This window comes from Gorilla gorilla, chromosome 10 (assembly GCF_029281585.2).
Source record: "Gorilla gorilla gorilla isolate KB3781 chromosome 10, NHGRI_mGorGor1-v2.1_pri, whole genome shotgun sequence".
Lineage (NCBI taxonomy): Eukaryota > Metazoa > Chordata > Mammalia > Primates > Hominidae > Gorilla > Gorilla gorilla.
This window is the reverse complement of record NC_073234.2, coordinates 27,648,234-27,667,090: the sequence shown is the minus strand read 5'-3', so window position 1 is coordinate 27,667,090 and position 18,857 is coordinate 27,648,234. Positions and strand designations below refer to the sequence as shown.

The 18,857-nt window shown below is 43.7% G+C and overlaps 1 protein-coding gene across 3 annotated transcripts in view; it reads left to right on the top strand.

Annotated features, from left to right (window-relative positions):
• Window positions 1-2,611: 2,611 nt before the first annotated feature.
• Window positions 2,612-18,857, top strand: part of LRP6 (LDL receptor related protein 6) — a 153,418-nt gene continuing 137,172 nt past the window's right edge. For 2 of the 3 annotated variants that reach the window (XM_019039057.4, XM_004052742.5), the window contains exon 1: window positions 2,612-3,186. In XM_019039057.4, the coding sequence (XP_018894602.3) occupies window positions 3,132-3,186 (55 nt within the window). In that variant the 5' untranslated portion in view covers window positions 2,612-3,131. The remainder of the gene's footprint in view (window positions 3,187-18,857) is intronic. The other variant, XM_055358689.2, reaches the window with a different exon arrangement.

Below are 18,857 nucleotides of genomic sequence, written 5' to 3'. Positions count from 1 at the left end.
GCCTATTTTAGTGCACTTACTTTTGGTCTTTGCTCAAATATGTGCTATATATATGTGTGTGCATTTATGTTTGTATATTATATATATTTTTATTTTACATAGCTATAATCAAATGTACATGCACTTTCACTTTTTAAAAGCTTAACTCGGCCGGGCGCGGTGGCTTACGCCTGTAATCCCAGCCCTTTGGGAGGCCAAGGAGAGCGGATCACTTGAGGTCGGTAGTTCGAGACCAGCCTGACCAACATGGAGAAAGCCCGTCTCTACTAAAGATACAAAATTAGCTGGGTGTGGTGGCGCATGCCTGTAATCCCAGCTACTCAGGAGGATGAGGCAGGACAATCACTTGAACCTGGGAGAAGGAAGTTGTGGTGAGCCAGGATTGTGCCATTTTACTCCAGCCCGGGCAGCAAGAGCACAACTCCGTCTCAAAAAAAAAAAAAAAAAAAAAAAAGCTTAACTCACTATAAACATTCAACACTGTTGCATAATCCTCTACATTATTATTTTTCAGCAGTGTGTAATATCTCATTCCCCTACTTAGGTTGATAGTCTGAGGAGATTTAGGTTGTACCGCATTTTCTTTTTTATTTTATTTTTTTCGAGACGGAGTCTCGCTCTTTCGCCCAGGCTGGACTGCAGTGGCGCTATCTCGGCTCACTGCAAGCTCCGCCTCCCGGGTTCACGCCATTCTCCTGCTTCAGCCTCCTGAGTAGCTGGGATTACAGGCGCCCGCCACCGCGCCCGGCTAATTTTTTGTATTTTTAGTAGAGACGGGGTTTCACCGTGTTAGCCAAGATGGTCTCGATCTCCTGACCTCGTGATCCGCCTGCCTCGGCCTCCCAAAGTGCTGGGATTACAGCCGTGAGCCACCGTGCCCGGCCAGTTGTACCGCATTTTCTATTATATATAGGGGCAAATCCAGGCTTTGTGGGACTTGAAGCTTATACAATTTTGTGTAATACAATTATACAGAAGAAGAATTCAAAATTATCTTTGTTTTGCAAATAGGACCATGTGAACATATCATAAGGGCCCCTCCCCAGACATTGGAAGGGGCCTGTGAAAGTGAAGGTTAACTTTCTTTTCTTTTTTTTTTTTTTTTTCTGAGACGCAATCTTGCTCTGTTGCCCAGGCTGGAGTGTAATGACGCGATATCGGCTCACTGCAACCTCCGCCTCCTGGATTCAAGCCATTCTCCTGCCTCTGCCTCCCGAGCAGCTGGGATGACAGGCGTGTGCCGCCGTGCCCGGCTAATTTTTTTTGTATTTTTAGTAGAGACGGGGGTTTCACCATGTTGGACCAGGCTGGTCTCGAACTCCTGACCTCGTGATCTGTCCGCCTCGGCCTCCCAAAGTGCTGGGATTACAGGCCTGAGCCACCCGCGCCCGGCCCAGTTTCCTGCTTTGAGGAAGCCAGAATACAAAACTCACTTGGTTCTTAGAAGCAGGTCATTTAAATAAACGGTGAATAGACCTCAGGTGAATTTGGGAGAAAGTGATTTGGCTGTTTCTGCTGTCCATCTACTTACAAACCTGCAGCACCTTTGGTTCAGCGCGCATTTCTTGGAAGGAGCGGAGTGGCTTAAGTCAGAGACCTGGATTGGGCTGAGGTACTGCTATTCATTACTTGAGTGGCCCTGGGTAAGTCATTAACCTCTCAGGTTCTCATTTTGCTCCTCTGTGCAATAAAGGATAAGTAACAAAACCTGCCTTTCCCCAGGGTAGTTTTGAGTGTCAAATATGATAACTTGTGTTCAAGCACTAGTGAACGCCAATGTCACTGAGGTACTTGTAACATTGTGGTAGCAGCTCCACTTTCTTGCCCATCTGCCTCCAGGTAAGGGCGTGTGACAGCTGGGCAGGATGCATCTGATGGCTCCATTAGGGTTAACTGTTGGAGCGCCTCTGCCCAGACGAAAGCCTGGCAGGTGATTTCAGGGGGCGTCTGGGCCATTACTCCTGAATGCCCAATGCACTGGGAGTAGGAGAGGCTGTGCACAGTCTGAGATTCTAGGGAATCTTTTCCTTTTCAAGCTGAGAATTGATAATCGAAGCATGCCAAACATTCGTTATTGTATGCAACTTGTAAAATCCTAAATAGTCTTGTCCAATTGTCCCTTTGCTCTTAGGTTTTGAGGCATTTATCTTGGAATTTTATCTGCCAGTTTAGAAATCTTTAGCTGGTCGGGCTTAATTCTGGGGGCAGTTTGTATTTCTGGGAAGGCGGGAGAAAAATAAAATCTCAGTTTTGAATTGGCGTTTTAATATCGTTCACCAGATCCACGCTGAAAGCCGGTGTAAACAGCGTTCAAAAATTCCGCCCTCCCAAAAAAAGGATGCTGAAACCGATTTCCAACCCCGAAGACGGAGCTCATCACCCCGCAACGGGATCCGCCGTGGCTCCCCGCGCGTGCACCGCGGCTGGGCAGTCTCAGGTGGCTGGGGGCGCGAGACCGGAGCCCCACCTGGCCCTGCCGGCGGCGGCCGCACAAAGAGCGGGGCAGACGGCTGCCCGGCCGAGCCGCAGAAAGTAGTCCCGACCACGCCGGCTCCAATGTTGTTCGACGCCGCCTCACGCCCTCCGCGGGGAGGGCCGAAGCGGCCGGTCCGGGAAAGAATCCCGCTGGAATGCGCCACCGGGAGGAGGCTTTCCCTCCCAGTTCGCCTCTGCTAGCCCAGAACCTCTCCCAGGGTCTCAGGCAGAGGCTGTGCGTGCGGTTGCCGACTCCCTTCCCTGGCCGTACAGGAGGCAGTACCGGGAGAAGGGGCTCGTTGCGCGCAGGGACACGGTCGCGGCGACCCTAGGAGGCGGTGCCGACCGTATCCCTGCGCCGCTGCGCGAGGCAGAGGCTGAATGAGGAGCTGCGCGGGGGAAGCGGGGCGCCGGGGGAGGAGGCGGCGGGATGGAAGCAGACGCTGGCGTCGCGCGAGCCCGGGGCCGAGCGGCGCGGTAGAGAGGGCGGCGGCGGCGCGCGCGGAACCTTGACGTGCCCCTTTCTTTCTTCTCTCGCTGGGAAGCTGGGAACTATGAGCGTGCAGCCCTGCCGCTGCGGCGGCCGCCCCGGCTCCTCGCCTCCCCCACTTCTGGCCACCCCTCGCCGGTGAGAGAAGAGAACGCGAGAAGGGAAGATGGGGGCCGTCCTGAGGAGCCTCCTGGCCTGCAGCTTCTGTGTGCTCCTGAGAGGTGGGAAGAGTGGGGGCACTGGAAAGTTGGTGGGGTTCGGGGGGAGGTGGCCTTGTTGTATGTGTCTAGGGGGAGGGGAGGGACGGAGGGAGGGAGAAGAGGAGAGGAGCGGGGAGAGGCCTGGTCGTGGGGAGGGGGAGAGAAAGGGGCCCGGGAGCAGGGGCTGCGCGCACCGCCCGGCCACAATGCGGACCTGGCCTGGCTTCCCAGACCTTCCCCGGAGACATCGGAGCTTCGATGCCGGCTGCTGGTCTTAGGGAACCCTTGGCACCCCATGCTGTCGGGATGACTGAGTGTCTGTGTGCCTGTCTCTGCCTGGGGTCTTCCAGGGAAAAGGGTCTTTGTATGTATTTTGGCTTCTAAAATGTTTGAGTCCGAGATGCTTTAAGGTTGGCCTTATCCATCGAAGCCCCCCCACCCACTCCCCACCCCGTTTCGGTGTTTCTTAGGTGAACTTTTTTAAGCCCTCTTGCTATTTTTTCCAGGCCTTGTTACAGGTAATGATTGGCTTCCGTTTGGGATATAATGATCCTGGGTGAGAGCGCAGTTGGAAAGTGACTCCGGGGTTATAGGTCGAGCGTTTCAGCATTGGGAGCCTTCTGAGCTTCAGCCCATAATAAAATAAAACATTGCCCTTGTAACCTCTGGTATTCACGGCTTGCCCCTATTTTCGGAGTATGCAAGTGTACAGTTGGCACTAAGTAGGGAAATTCATCCTCGTGTGAAGAGGAGCCGGTCCTGGGACCAAAATGATAATTTGCTCTGCACCCCTGGGGACTGCTTGGCACTTTGGTAAATTGCATAGGCTGTTCGAGATAATTTGCTCTGGGAATCGCTTGAATTCGATGGCACTATGATGTTTTGAATTGGACTGCAAAGCTGACACCTGCTCTTTGACTTTTGTGACAGTTCACAAAGATTTTTGACTGGCCCGTCGGCAGCTCTTCTCAAACTATTTAGTGTTGAACTTGAGATGGCTGTGATGGCTGTGGAGCATTTACCAGCAGAGGAATTTAAGTACTGCTCGATACGGTGGCTTGTAGTTTTGGTTTGGTAAAGTTCTTACTGGCGTTCATAGTAAGTTCTTTTCAGGCATGTGACCGCTGGTCGCTGGAGATTTTTAGGTGTTAACAAGCTAAACTTTTGTTAAGTTCTCCAAACTAATTTAAGTTTACAGAACACTAATAGTAACTAATAGTCTGTGACAGGTGTATATTTTTGCGTGTACTGTGTATATGTATTTCGGATGAGAATGACTGAGGTTTTTTTTGGAGGAGGAGAAATACTTTCTTCAGTTACTCTGTAGTAATGCAGCATTGTGTTTGCATGTTATATTACTTGATACTCTAAGCATATTACAAAGTTTTCCCACATGTAAACCCCGGAAAGGTAGTGTTCATTAGATTTTTGTGGCAGAAATTTTAATGAAGTGTTACGTACTGGAGAGGTTTCATAAGTATATACTTATTTTATTATTGGCATACTCTATTGAAAGGGGTTTTGCTGTAGCTGTTACAACTATATTTGACATAAGAATATGTATGTATTTTAAGACATAAGGTTAATAGGGTTGACAAATATGAGAACCAGCTGATTGGTTAGAGTCGTGGGGAAACTTATAACTTGGGATGTTTCTGGTTGTCTAGTTGTATTTCTTGGAGGAGAAGTGTGTGATGTAAATGCCGTTTGTTTAACACCAGCTTTGAGACCAGAGCTGGGTTTGTTCATTATTGGAATTGAGATAGGTTGCACTTATTTATGTAACAACACCTGGAAGAGGTAATAGTTTAAATTGTCTCGTTTCCACTAGCAAAGTTTTCAGAAGTGGAGCTCTCGTTTTACATGTGGCGAAATATGGTGGAAGGTGGTCTGATATGTCACAGTACTGTATTAGCTGTGAGTACATATTATTTGAAGTAAAACTGTCTTGTGATGTAAAAGATTTTTGTTCATAATTTAGAATTAATTCATTCTTTGAGAATGTCATCCTCTGTTATAGTAAAGATATTTAGTCAACCTTGGGCTCCAAGGAGAAAAATCTGATTGATTTGTTGCATTTAGGTCATTTTTTTCCCCCACAAAGAATTGGGGCTTTAACATTGGCTGGGTGTGATGGGGTATGTGAGAGTCTGGGAGACCTTCTGTCCTGTAGCCCTGTTGAATTAGTAGCAGAAAGCCAGGGAATACTGTTAGTGCTGTGTCCCTATCTCTATCATCACATGACAAGGTATAAAGGAAAGATTTGGGAATTTCAATACTAAAATCTTGGATTTAAAGCCCAAGTGTCACAACTTCATAACTTTGTGGTTCTGGTCTAGTCCGCTTCTCTAGGTCTCAGTTTCTTTACTGGTAGTGTGGATAATGATACCTGACTAGTTTGCAGGGTTATTGGGTGTTTTAAATTAAATAATATGAAGTACCTTGTTAATGTTACTTTTTGCTATACTTTTTGCTTGTTCAGGGACATATCCTCAAATGCTTTCATGATTTGAGATTTAATTTGTATAACGTTCACAATTTTTTTTTTTTTTTTTAAAGAGACAAAGTCTTGCTTCATCACTCAGTCTGGGGTGCAGTGGTGTAATCACAGCTCATTGCAGTCTCAAAGTCTTGGGCTTAAGTGATCCTCCTGCTTCATCCTCCCAAAGCTCTGAACTATAGGCACGTGCCACTATGCCCCCAATTTTTTGTAGATATGGGGTTGGTATGGGGGTGTCTTGATATGTTGCCCAGGCTGGTCTCCAACTGCTGGCCTCAAGTGATCCTCTCAAAGTGCTGAGATTACAGGTTACAGGTGTGAGCCACCATGCTTGGCCAGGTTCACTAATTCCTATTTTTTTTTTGGAGGTAGGGTCTTGCTCTGTTGCCTAGGCTGGAGTGCAGTGGCATGATCGCTGCTCACTGCAGCCTGGACCTCCTGTGTTCATGTGATCTTCCCACCTCAGCCTCCCAAGTAGCTGGGACCACAGTTGTGTGCCATAACACTTGGCTAATTTTTATAGAGCCAGAGTTTTGCTATGTTGCCCAGGATGGTCTTAAACACCTGGGCTCAAGTGATCCTCCCACCTCCGCCTCTCGGAGTTCTGGGATTACAGGTGCAGATTCACACATTCTTTTTTTTTTTTTTGAGACGGATTCTTGCTCTGTTGCCCAGGCTGGAGTGCATTGGTGTGATCTCCGCTCACTGCAAGCTCTGCCTGCCGGGTTCACGCCTTTCTCCTGCCTCAGCCTCCTGAGTAGCTGGGACTCATTTTTTTGTATTTTTTAGTAGAGACGGGGTTTCACTGTGTTAGCCAGGATGGTCTCCATCTCCTGACCTCGTGATCCGCCCACCTCGGCCTCCCAAAGTCCTGGAATTACAGGCGTGAGCCACCACGCCCGGCCAGATTGACACATTCTTTCTTTTTTTTTTTTTTTTAAGACAGAGTTTCGCTCTTGTTGCCCAGGCTAGAGTGCAATGGCATGATCTCGGCTCACCGCAACCTTCGCCTCCCGGCTTCAAGCGATACTCCTGCCTCAGCCTCCTGAGTAGCTGGAATTACAGGCATGCACCACCATGCCCGGCTAATTTTTTTTTTTTTTTTTTTTTTGTATTTTTAGTAGAGATGGGGTTTCTCCTTGTTGGTCAGGCTGGTCTCGAACTCCCGACCTCAGGTGATCTGCCCACCTCGGCCTCCCAAAGTGCTGGGATTACAGGTGTGAGCCACCACGCCTGGCCCAGATTCACACATTCTTAAAAGTGAAAGGGATCTTGGTCGTTTGAGCCTCACCAGTTTATTTGTAAGTGGGGAAACTCAGATTCAGAGATACTGTAATTTAATAAAGGTAGGTTAATTAAAGATGGGGCAGGGATTTATTATTCATTCTTTTAGCAAATATGTATGGAATACCTCCTATATGTCAGCCTCTGGTACTGATGGTGAGTAAAACAATGTGTCTCCTAATCTAATGGGCCTCACAGTTTAGATTGCCATCCTTACCATTTTCTTAGTTCCATTCGGATACTGATGAGAAAAAATAATATCTGATTTTCTGCTGGAAGTATTTTTGATAAGAATATAGGTTTTGGAATACCATCGGTGTGTGTAATCTGTGAAATACTATTTCTTAGCTTGCTTTTTTTTTTTTTCTTTTTTTTTGAGACGGAGTCTCGCTCTGTCGCTCAGGCTAAAGTGCAGTGCCGCGATCTTGGCTCACTGCAATCTCTGCCTCCTCGGTTCAAGCGATTCTCCTGTCTCAGCCTCCTGAGTAGCTGAGACTACAGGTGCCTGCCACCATGCCTAATTTTTGTATTTTTGTATTTTTTTGGTTTTTGAGACGGTGTCTCACCCTGTCACCCAGGCTGGAGTGCAGTGGCATGATCTCAGCTCACTGCAACCTCTCCCTCCTGGGTTCAAGCAATTCTCCTGTTTCAGCCTCCTGAGTAGCTGGGACCACAGGCGCACACCACCATGCCCGGATAATTTTTATATTTTTAGTAGAGACGGGCTTTCACCATATTGGTCAGGATGATCTTGAACTCCTGACCTCAAGTTATCCACCCGCCTTGACCTCCCAAAGTGCTGGGATTACAGGTGTGAGCCACTGTGCCCGGCCTAATTTTTGTATTTTTAGTAGAGATGGGGTTTCACCATATTGGTCAGGCTGGTCTCGAACTCCTGACCTCAGGTGATCCACCCACCTCTGCCTCCCAAAGTGTTGGGATTACAGGCTTGAGCCACCGTGCCTGGCCTTTGTAGCTTTTTTTGAGGAGGCTTGTTATATAAAAATTCTTCGTTACTTTTTTTTGTTTTGGTGGGCTGGTGGTAAATATTGTTGGAACAAACCACTAATGTTTTGCATCTTGTATTTCTGTAGAAGTGATCCTTTTCTTCCTTTAAAATCAGGTGTTATAAAGTCTTGGGGAAGTAGAACAAATTTTGGAGTGGGAATCAGGAGAATTAAGTTATGGTTCTAAATTTGCTGTGTAACCTTGAGTGATCTCTGTACACTTTATTTGGAGATTAGAATTCATGTTAACACATTAAGGGTTCTGAAAAGTCCTGAGGTAAAGAGACCAGTTTTAACTTTGTTTAACCTATTGTTTTCCAAACTTGTCAAGTATTACATTGATATTTGATGACAATTTCATATAGTTAATTTGATACTGTCATTCCTGTTTACTTACCTGGCTTCAGGTTTGCTCATTTGGCTAAATAATAATTTGTCTGGTTATTAAATTTTAAGGTTTTAGCTTGTTATCAGAAGGGCTAGTAGTGATTTCCTGTGGTTCAATTTTTTTTTTTTTTTTTTTTTTTTGAGATGGAGTCTTGCTCTGTCGCCCAGGCTGGAGTGCAGCGGCGTGATCTCAGCTCACTACAAGCTCCGCCTCCCGGGTTCACGCCATTCTCCTGCCTCAGCCTATAGGCGCCCGCCACCACGCCCGATTAATTTTTTGTATTTTTAGTAGAGATGGGGTTTCACCGTGTTAGCCAGGATGGTCTCGATCTCCTGATCTCGTGATCCGCCCGCCTTGGCCTCCCAAACTGTTGGGATTACAGGCGTGAGCCACCACGCCCGGCCATGATTCAATTTTTAAGAGATTTTTTTCTTTGCTTTAATTGGAAGTTTTTCCATTTGCTGTACTGAACTACTGCGTCCTTATATATGCTTTGGCTGTCAGAAAGGACTGTTTTAAATATCAAAGGAGATTCTGGGAAGGGATATATTAATGGAAAATATTTTATGAGAACGTATATTTTTTGTTTAAATATTTTGAGCATACTGGAAAAATAATGTTTAGTGCTATTTAGGCCATGGGTAACTACTCTGAGAAAGATCATTTTCATCATAGAAATTCTATTGAAAGTTTATATTTAGAGAAGATTATATGGAAGGTACTGTAGCAGAAAGACATGGCTTGTTGTTAAACAGGCCAAGTTAAACTCTTCTGCCGCTTTGTGTTCCTTTGGACAAGTTATTTCCTTTCCTGTTAGATGGGGATATAACTTGCAAGACTTCTGTGAGAACTGACGAAATGTTTGTAAAGGGGTAGTAGAACGCACAGTCAATAGTAGACATTGAATAAATGGTTGCTATTATTAAGATGGCCGAATTAAAAGAAACATTATACTCTGGAAAGACTGGTAAAACATTTTAAGTGTCGCTATGTCCTGGGCACTGTTTTTGGCAGTTGATAGTTTTAGGCCAGTGGTTTTGGAATTTTTTTTGATTCTTCTGCAACTGGAATAAAAGATCCATAAAATACTTTTACTTATGGCAATTTCTGTTTTGTTTGATATAAAACGGAATGACACTAAATTTTTTTTCTTTTTTATTTTTTTTGAGACGGAGTCTTGCTCAGTCGCCCAGGCTGGAGTGCAGTGGCGCAATCTCGGCTCACTGCAATGCAAGCTCCGCCTCCCGGGTTCACGCCATTCTCCTGCCTCAGCCTCCGGAGTAGCTGGGACTGCAGGCCCCGCCAACACGCCCGGCTAATTTTTTTTGTATTTTTAGTAGAGGCGGGGTTTCACCATGTTAGCCAGGATGGTCTCCATCTCCTGACCTGGTGATCCACCCGCCTCGGCCTCCCAAAGTGCTGGGATTACAGGCGTGAGCCACCGCGCCTGGCCTAAATTTATTTCTAAAGGATTGCAGCCATAACTATTTTAGGTGATGATTATTATAAATAAGCTACAGAACAGACAGTTCAAATGATTGTGATACTTATTAAAGAGTTAAGTATGGGCAAAATAATTTTATCAAGACATCTAATTGAGAAATTGCATTATTTGTTTACAACAATTATTCAGTTGGTGGATTTCTTTCTGCAGGATGGCTGAATGCTATACTGAGTTTCTGCATTGCATGTTTTCACTTTGGATAAGGGTGTTTATCTTCTGTAAAGTAAGCCTCACTTCAGTGAATAAAACACTGTTTTATATGAGTAACTTTGAAATTTAGTCAAATATACAGACTAGGCAATCTAAGAACAGGCTGTTTGCTCTTAAAATTATTTATTTTAAAATACAATTTGTCAGTACGTAAATACAAGGAAACAAGGTTATTTGGTATTATTAACATATGCTTTTGTTTCTCAAGCTGTTCGTGTTTGTGGTAGTGAGTATTCTCACTAAAGGTTCAAGCTGTTCGGGTGTGAGGCTAGAAACTTTTAAAATGTGCTTGGACTCTTCGGTGAAAATTATTGATACTTTGATGCTGTGGTCCTTTTAGCGGTATCATAACTTGTAGTTTCTGTAATATCTTGCTTGGAAGGACCTTGTATAAGTGCTTAAATATTTTGGAACTAATTTCAGGAGGAGATTGGGGATGCAAAATGAAATTATATTTTTAGGCAGAAAACTACATTAAGTTATGTAAGTTATTAACACCAGGCCTAAAGTTATTGATGAGACTCTCAATAAAAATAACATGACCAGCAGTAGTCCTTTTTTTTTTTTTTTTTTTTTTTTGAGATGGAGTCTCGCTCTGTCACCCAGGCTGGAGTGCCGTGGCATGATCTTGGCTCACTGTGACATCTGCCTCCTGGGTTCAAGTGATTCTCGTGTCTCAGCCTCCCAAGTAGCTGGGATTAGTAGGCGCCCACTATCATGCCTACCTAATTTTTGTGTTTTTAGTAGAGATGGGGTTTCACCATGTTGGCCGGGCTGGTCTCGAACTCCTGACCTCAGGTGATCCACCCGCTTTGGCCTTCCAAAGTGCTGGGCTTACAGGCGTGAGCCTGCTGCACACAGCTGTCCTTTTTTTTTTTTCCCCCAAGAAAATAGTCACCCAAATATTGGAAACCTACCTTTATCAAATTATGTATGTTTAACCAGGAGGCTATTTTCTTTAATGGTCTTAGTCATTGTTTTATCACTACAAGACCCAAACTACAAGTAAAGGACTGCAAGGGATAGGAGTCTTCCTCACTATTGACTAGCTTTATTGGTACGTATAATTTAAGTACTGTATATCCATATATCCAGTTTAAAGATACTATGTTTTGCAAGTCTGAGAAAGGTGACGAGTGAACTTCATTACCATGAATTCTTAGCTACACATTATATTGTCTTTATTTGTAACCTTCTAGATTTATGCTAATGCAGAAATAGCTCTTTGATGAAAAGTTTTTGAAGAGTAGATGTTTTTCCCCTTTATATGCACCATGTACCAGAGGTTTGCACATATTGAGCACTGTAAATTTTACACTTAAAGTAATATAAAAAGATGTGAATTTTTATGACATTTATTTGGAATGCCATTTTGTGTTTTGACTCAATCGTTCATTAGCTATAGTTAAATTATAAATTTGTAACGATTACAAAGATTTCTTAGTCTGGGTCATGGTGGCTCACACCTGTAACCCCGTCTCTTTAGGAGGCCAAGGCGAGAGGATCACTTGAGATCAGGAGTTCAAGACCAGCCTGGGAAACATCTATAAAAAATTAAAAAATTATCTGGTCACGATGGCACATGCCTGTAGTTTCAGCTGCTTAGAAGGCTGAGGCAGGAGGATCACTTGAGCCCAGGAACTCAAGGCTACAGTGAGCCATGATCATGCCACTGCACTCCATATCACAGACAAAACCCTGTCTTTCAAAATAAATAAATAAAGATTTCTTAGCATAGATTAGATATGTTAAATAGACTACTAAAAAAATCAGCATATTCATATCTGAGATTGAATTCAAGGTGTGGACTATGTAATGTGTTTTCTGGTTTTAGGATATAACTATTGCACTAATATAATTAGTTTTTTGTTTTTGTTTTTTGAGACAGGGTCTCACTGTGTTTCCTAGGCTGGAGTGTGGTGTGATGCTATCACGGCTCACTACAGCCTGGACCTCCTGGTCTCAGGCGATCCTCCTGCCTCAGCTTCCAGAGTAGCTGGGACTATAGGCACGTGCTACCATGCCCGGCTCATTTTTAATTTTTTTTTTTTTTTTGTAGAGACAGGGTCTTTCTATGTTGCTCAGACTGGTCTCGATTTCCTGGGCTCAAGTGATCCTCCTGCCTTGGTTTCCCAAAGTGCTGCGATTACAGGCATCAGCCACCATGCCTGGCCTCAAGTACTTTTTTCTTTCTTTCTTTCTTTTTTTTTTTTTTCATTAAGCCCTTTCTATCAAGTACTTTTTTTTTTTTTTTCCTTGAGAGGGAGTCTTGCTCTGTCGCCCAGGCTGGAGTGCAGTGGCGCGATCTCGGCTCACTGCAAGCTCCGCCTCCCAGTTTCACGCCATTCTCCCGCCTCAGCCTCCCGAGTAGCTGGGACTACAGACGCCCGCCACCATGCCCAGCTAATTTTTTTTGTATTTTTTTTTAGTAGAGACGGGGTTTTACCGTGTTAGCCAGGATGGTCTGATCTCCTGACCTCGTGATCCGCCTGCCTCAGCCTCCCAAAGTGCTGGGATTACAGGCGTGAGCCACCGCACCCGGCCTGTCAAGTACTTTTTTAAACCAAGTTTTTTGGAGCTATAATTCACATACAGTAAAAATCTCCATTTTACAATGTCTAGTTTGGTGGCTTTTAGTATACTCACAGGGTTGTAAAACATCACCACTATCTCATTCCAGAATGCTTATCATCCCCTGCTCCCTCAAAACCTATACATTTCCCATTTCTCCCTTCCCTCAGCCTCTGGTAACCATGAATTTACTTTCTGTCTCTATGGATTTGCTTACTCTGAATATTTCATATAAATGGAATAAAATATGTGGCCTTTTGTGTCTAGCTTCTATCACTTAGCACATTTTCAAGGTTCATTCATGTTGCATGTGTCAGTACTTCATTCCTTTTAATGGCTGAGTAATCCATTGTATGGATATATTAAATACTTTCAAATGAGTGTGGGTTTGATTATTGGAGTCTTTACCTTGAGAAATTATTTCTGAATCTCAGCTTTTGATATGTTAAAAAAATCTGTTTTTTTTTGAAACAGAGTCTTGCTTCATCACCCAAGGAGGAGTGCAGTGGCACAATCTCTGCTCACTGCAACCTCTGCCTCCTGGGTTCAAGTGATTCTCATGCCTCAGCCTCCTGAGTAGCTGGGACTACAGGCGTGTGCCACCATGCTGGCTAATTTTTGTATTTTTAGTAGAGAGGGGGTTTGGCTATGTTGGTCAGGCTGGTCTTGACCTCCTGACCTCAAGTGATCTGTCTGCCTCCGCTCCCAAAGTGCTGGGATTACAGGCATGAGCCACCACTCTGGCCTATGTTTGTTTGTTTTGAGCTGGTGTCTCTGTCACCCAGGCTGGAGTGCAGTGGTGCGATCATTGCTCACTGCAGCCTGGACCTTCCCAGGCTCCAGTGATCCTCCCAACTAAGTTTTTGTATTTTTTATAGAGATGGGGTTTCACCATGTTGCTCAGGCTGGCCTTGAACTCCTGGGCTCGGTGATCCACCCGCCTCTGCCTCCCAGAGTGCTGGGATTACAGGCGTGAGCCACCGCGCCTGGCCTAAAAAATATTTTAAGTTCCTGTTTTTCTGCTGGAGAAGCACTAAATAGTTTACCAGTATCTCGTGTTTCTGAATAGCCCTGTCAATCGTCCTGTCGCAGTTAAATCTTTTTACTAAATTCATATCTAGAGTAAGAAAATAGAAGAGGTATTAGAAATTACCTGGGCCAACTCCTTCGTTTTATAAATCAGAAAGTTGAATGACTAAAGCCAGATTGTTTGTACTCTGGACAGTAATTTTACATGCAGGACTTTCTGTACGTACCTTATTTTACCTGGGCCTTCTTGTGGTTTTGAAAGAGATGCTGATGACTTTGATAGAGGGAAATACATATTAATGTAAATTTTGGCATTTGCAAATAGGTAGTTTGTCATAGTACTTATACTGTAAATAAAAACAAAGCTGAGGCCAAGGTGCAGTGGCTCACACCTGTAATCCCAGCACTTTGGAAGGCCGTGGCAGAGGATCGCTTGAGCTTAGGAGTTTGAGATCAGCCTGGACAACATAGTGCAACCTCATCTCTACAAAAAAATCCAAAAAAATTAGCCAGGCACGGTGGTGCCTATAATCCCAGCTGCTTGAGAGGCTGAGGAGGGAGAATCGCTTGAACGTGGGAGGTGGAGGTTGCAGTGAGATGAGATCGCACCACTGCACTCCAGCCTGGATGGCAGAGTGAGACTCTGTCTCAAAAAAAAAAAAAAAAAAAAAAAAGTGACCAAACCCAAAAGCAAAAACAAAGCTAGACTTAGGTAAGGAGAGTCTTTATTTGAAAGGATTTTTGCAGTAGAAGGACATGCTTACTACAGGATCTGCAACACACTTCAAAATCAAACCAAAAAAGGCTTTTTTTTTTTATAGAAAGGAGAAGTAAGCAGGGCTAGCAGGAACTTTGTGGGAATGTGGGCCAAATAGGTAGGGGTGAGCAGATTGCATGACCGGGACTATTTAACTGGAAAGCATTTTTTTTTTTTTTTTCTGCAGTCAGCTGATGGTCAGAATGAGGGAAGAAGTTGTGCATCTACTTTCTTAAGCTTAGGGCAAGCCAAAGTTTAGGAATTGGTGGGGAGAAGAGAATCCTGACTAAAGTTTATTCAAGCCAAGTCAATGAGTAAGTAATGGGCAATTGTGATGTGCACTGGTCAGTCTCCCTGTTTAAAACAAAATCAGTCACTGTTGACAATGGAATAAGAGTCATTGAGAAGTTGATCTCATTAGATTTGGCCTGATTATTTACATAGGTGTAGCAATAATAGTAATTTATCATATAATAAGTCTTTTAATATTGCCTTGCTGAAAGTTTTTTTAAGGAATCTGATTGGACTTTAAAATGCCTCTTGAGACTATAAAGGTAAGTCAAGAACTGACCATCAGGTTTCACTTGTAATACCTATAAATTTGGGTGAATTCCTGTCTTAAAGTTCCCAAAATATTCTAGGATTTTTGAGCCTGCCGGGAAGTGATCTTGCTTAATTCACCTGCAAGGCTGGGAACTCTGTAAGCCAGTTACCAGGCCAGTTTTCCTAAGAGGACTGTAAGCGTTGGTTCATAAAGTCAACTGTAACTTAGAAGTATTTGGTCATACCTGATTAAATGAATATTTTCAAATGTGGCATTCCAGTCAAAGCCTTGGTTGCATAAGTAATGTTTCCAGCTAGGAGGCAGACTCATTGAACCTCTGCAGATAACTATATTGCCATGAAAATAAAAATAATAAGAGTTTTTGAATTCTGGAGGAGTAAGACGGGGGAGAAAAAGAAAAGTGTTTATTTCAGTTTACAAAAGCATAGTCTCCTTAAATTGTTGTGAGTTATAGATAGCTTCAGAGAAAAGAGAAAGGGGTTCCTTATATCCAGAAAATAGGACGCTAAGGCATCAGCAATATTTTAAACGAAACCCATAATCATCCTTCATCAGTTTATTCAGTCCTATGTAATTAATTCTTGTTCTGCTGGATCTGTGTTAGCAGTCTCACGAACCCATCTGTTTCTCTACTAGCTGTTTGGAAATCCTGACTCAGTCCACTGGTGTGGTCTCAGAGTTATTTAAGTGATGCCATCAGAAGCTTGTGTTCAGGTTACCTGGCATAGTAGTTTTCCTTTTTCTTTCTTTTTTTTTTTTTTTTTTTTGAGACAGAGTCTCACTCTGTCACCCAGGCTGGAGTGCAATGGCACAATCTTGGCTTACTGCAGCCTTGACCTCCTGGGCTCAAGTGATCCTCCCATCTCAGCCTCCCTAGTAGCTGTGACCACAGGTGCGTGCCACCATACCCAGCTAATTTTGTATTTTTTTGTAGAGAAGGGGTTTTGCCAAGTTGCCCAGGCTGGTCTCGAACTCTTGGGCTCCAGTGATATGCCCACCTCAGCTTCCCAAAGTGTGGGGATTAGAGGCGTGAGCCACCACACCTGGCCCATAGCCCTTTTTTATTGAAGACAAGTGCACTCTGGCCTGTAGCTGATTTGCAAGTGCTTTCAGGGAAGCATTAGAGTAAAACAGAAAACTATCTGTAGATGACAAAATACTTAAAACGGTGATGATTAACCTATTACTGATAATCTTAAAAGTGAAAGATCTCATATCGCAAGGACAAAAAACCAAACACCACATGTCTCACTCATAGGTGGAGATTGAACAGTGAGAACACTTGGACACAGGAAGGGGAACATCACACACCAGGGCCTGTTGTGGGGTGGGGGGAGGGGGGAGGGATAGCATTAGGAGATACACCTAATTAAATGACCAGTTAATGGATGCAGCACACCAACATGGCACATGTATACATATGTAACAAACCTGCACGTTGTGCACATGTACCCTAGAACTTAAAGTATAATAATAAAAAAGAAAAAAAAAGTGAAAGATCTTATGAAAATTTGTTAGAAAAGATAATGAAATTGACAAGGAAGTTTGATTTTTGTGGCACGCGAACTAAAATCAAATCAACCCAAAAAAGTGTTAGACAAAAGCATATCTATAAGCGTAATGATTAACCTTATTTTATTATTATTTTTTGAGACAGAGTCTCACTGTGTTGCCCAGGCTGGAGTTCAGTGGCGCGATCTTGGCTCACCGCAACCTCTGCCTTCTGGGTTCCTGTGATTCTCCTGCCTCAGCCTCCCGGGTAGCTGGGATTACAGGCACACGCCACCACACCCTGCTAATTTTTATATTTTTGGTAGAGACAGGGTTTCGCCATGTTGGCCAGGCTGGTCTGAAACTTCTCACCTCAGGTGATCAACCTGCATCAGCCCCCCAAAGTGCTGGGATTAAGGTGTGAGCAACTGCGCCCAGCTGATTAACCTTATTTTAAATAAGAGTGGCTAGTACATGTCATTTATGAATATAGATGAATATATTCATTGCAGAGAGAAAATCTAAAGACATATAATCCTAAGATGTAATGGACCATGAATATGTCAAGAGTATGTCAAGAATGTATATATGTATAGAGTATATCAAGAATGTATCAAGATTATCAAGGAAAAAGATTTAGCAGTCTGGAGTAGGTGGTTAACTTCTATATAATAGCATTCCATAAGTAAATGATGTGAATTCTTAACTGAGAACCATTAGCCAACCTAGAAGATTAAAGAAGTCAAATTATGACCAAGTTAACATTGAGGAAAAAAAATCCCTGAAATTATGACTGATGACATTATACTGTTGTCTAATACCAGGCAAAGCAGCACCAGAACTCTGATTAATAGACATGGACAATGAGGGCATTGATGAATTTCTAGGAGCTTTATACCTTCATAGAACTTCCAAAATATCCCTATTAATAACATTTTACCTATACAAATTTAACTTAGGGAGGGTAAGCCTCTCTGACTTTGACAGTGCTTTCCATATGACCCATAACGTTTGATCAAATAAACTATTATTTTTATCATGTCTCTTTTACAAGGTAAAGGGAATTTTGATTTTCTAGGGCCCCTTAGGGGAAATCTCAAAGACATTTGTTGGTACAAAAGGCATCATTTAGGAGGTTTGAACATTTGATTAAATAGGATCATGGGCCACTGTGGAAAAAAATACTTGGCTACATATTTAACCAAAAATGACTGGAAAAAAAAAAAAGATTTTAGTTCAGTGCGGTGGCCCATGCCTGTAATCTCAGTGCTTTGGGAGGCCAAGATGGGAGGATCACTTGAGGTCAGGAGTTTGAGACCAGCCTGGGCAACATGGTGGGATCCTGTCTCTACAGAAATTAGCTGGGCGAAAGATTTCATGCCTGTAGTTCTAGCTCCTCAGGAGGCTGAGGCAGGAGGATTGTTTGAGCAGGAGTTTGAAGCTGCAATGAGCTATGATTGTGCCGCTGCAATGAGCCATGATTGTGCCACTATACTCCAGCCTGGACAACAGGGTGAGACCCTGTCTCTTAAAAAAAATATTGAAAAAAGTAAGCATGGGAAGTAATGCAGTGGTAAAGAACCTTACCCTTTTAAGGGTGTGAATACAGTTTTAAGTAATTAAGGACATGATAAAGTCAGCATTAAGCACAGGAAATTCTGGTAAGACACAGAATCTTTGCCTTCTGTGGAGATTATTCAGAAAGCAAAGGAAAACCTTTAATAACTTATTTATTAAAAGCAGACTAATGGGCGGGGCACTGTGGCTCATGCCTGTAATTCCAACACTTTGGGAGGTCGAGGTGGGTGGATCACAAGGTCAGGAGATCCAGACCATCCTGGCTAACACGGTGAAACCCCGTCTCTACTAAAAAAAATGCAAAAAAATTAGCCGTGCGTGGTGGCGGGCACCTGTAGTCCCAGCTACTCAGGAGGCTGAGGCAGGAGAATGGCATGAACCCGGGAGGCGGTGCTTGCAGTGAGCTGAGATCCCACCACTGCCCTCCAGCCTGGATGACAGAGCGAGACTCCATCTCAAAAAACAAAAATCAAAAAGACAAACTAATAACTGAAGAAAATCCATCATTTTAACAGAGAAAACTAAAATCTAGTTTTACGTAACTATAATATTTGATAAGCACTTAAAAACATCTTACAAATAAACCCGTCAAATCTTAGCCGGCTTTGGCTGGGCACGGTGGCTCACGCCTGTAATCCCAGCACTTCGGAGGCCGAGGTGGGCGAATCACTTGAGGTCAGCAGCTTAAGACCAGCCTGGCTAACATGGCAAAACCACGTCTCTACTAAAAATACAAAAAAATTAGCTGGGTGTGGTGGCGAGCGCCTGTAATCCCACCTACGCGGGAGGCTGAGGCAGGAGAATCACT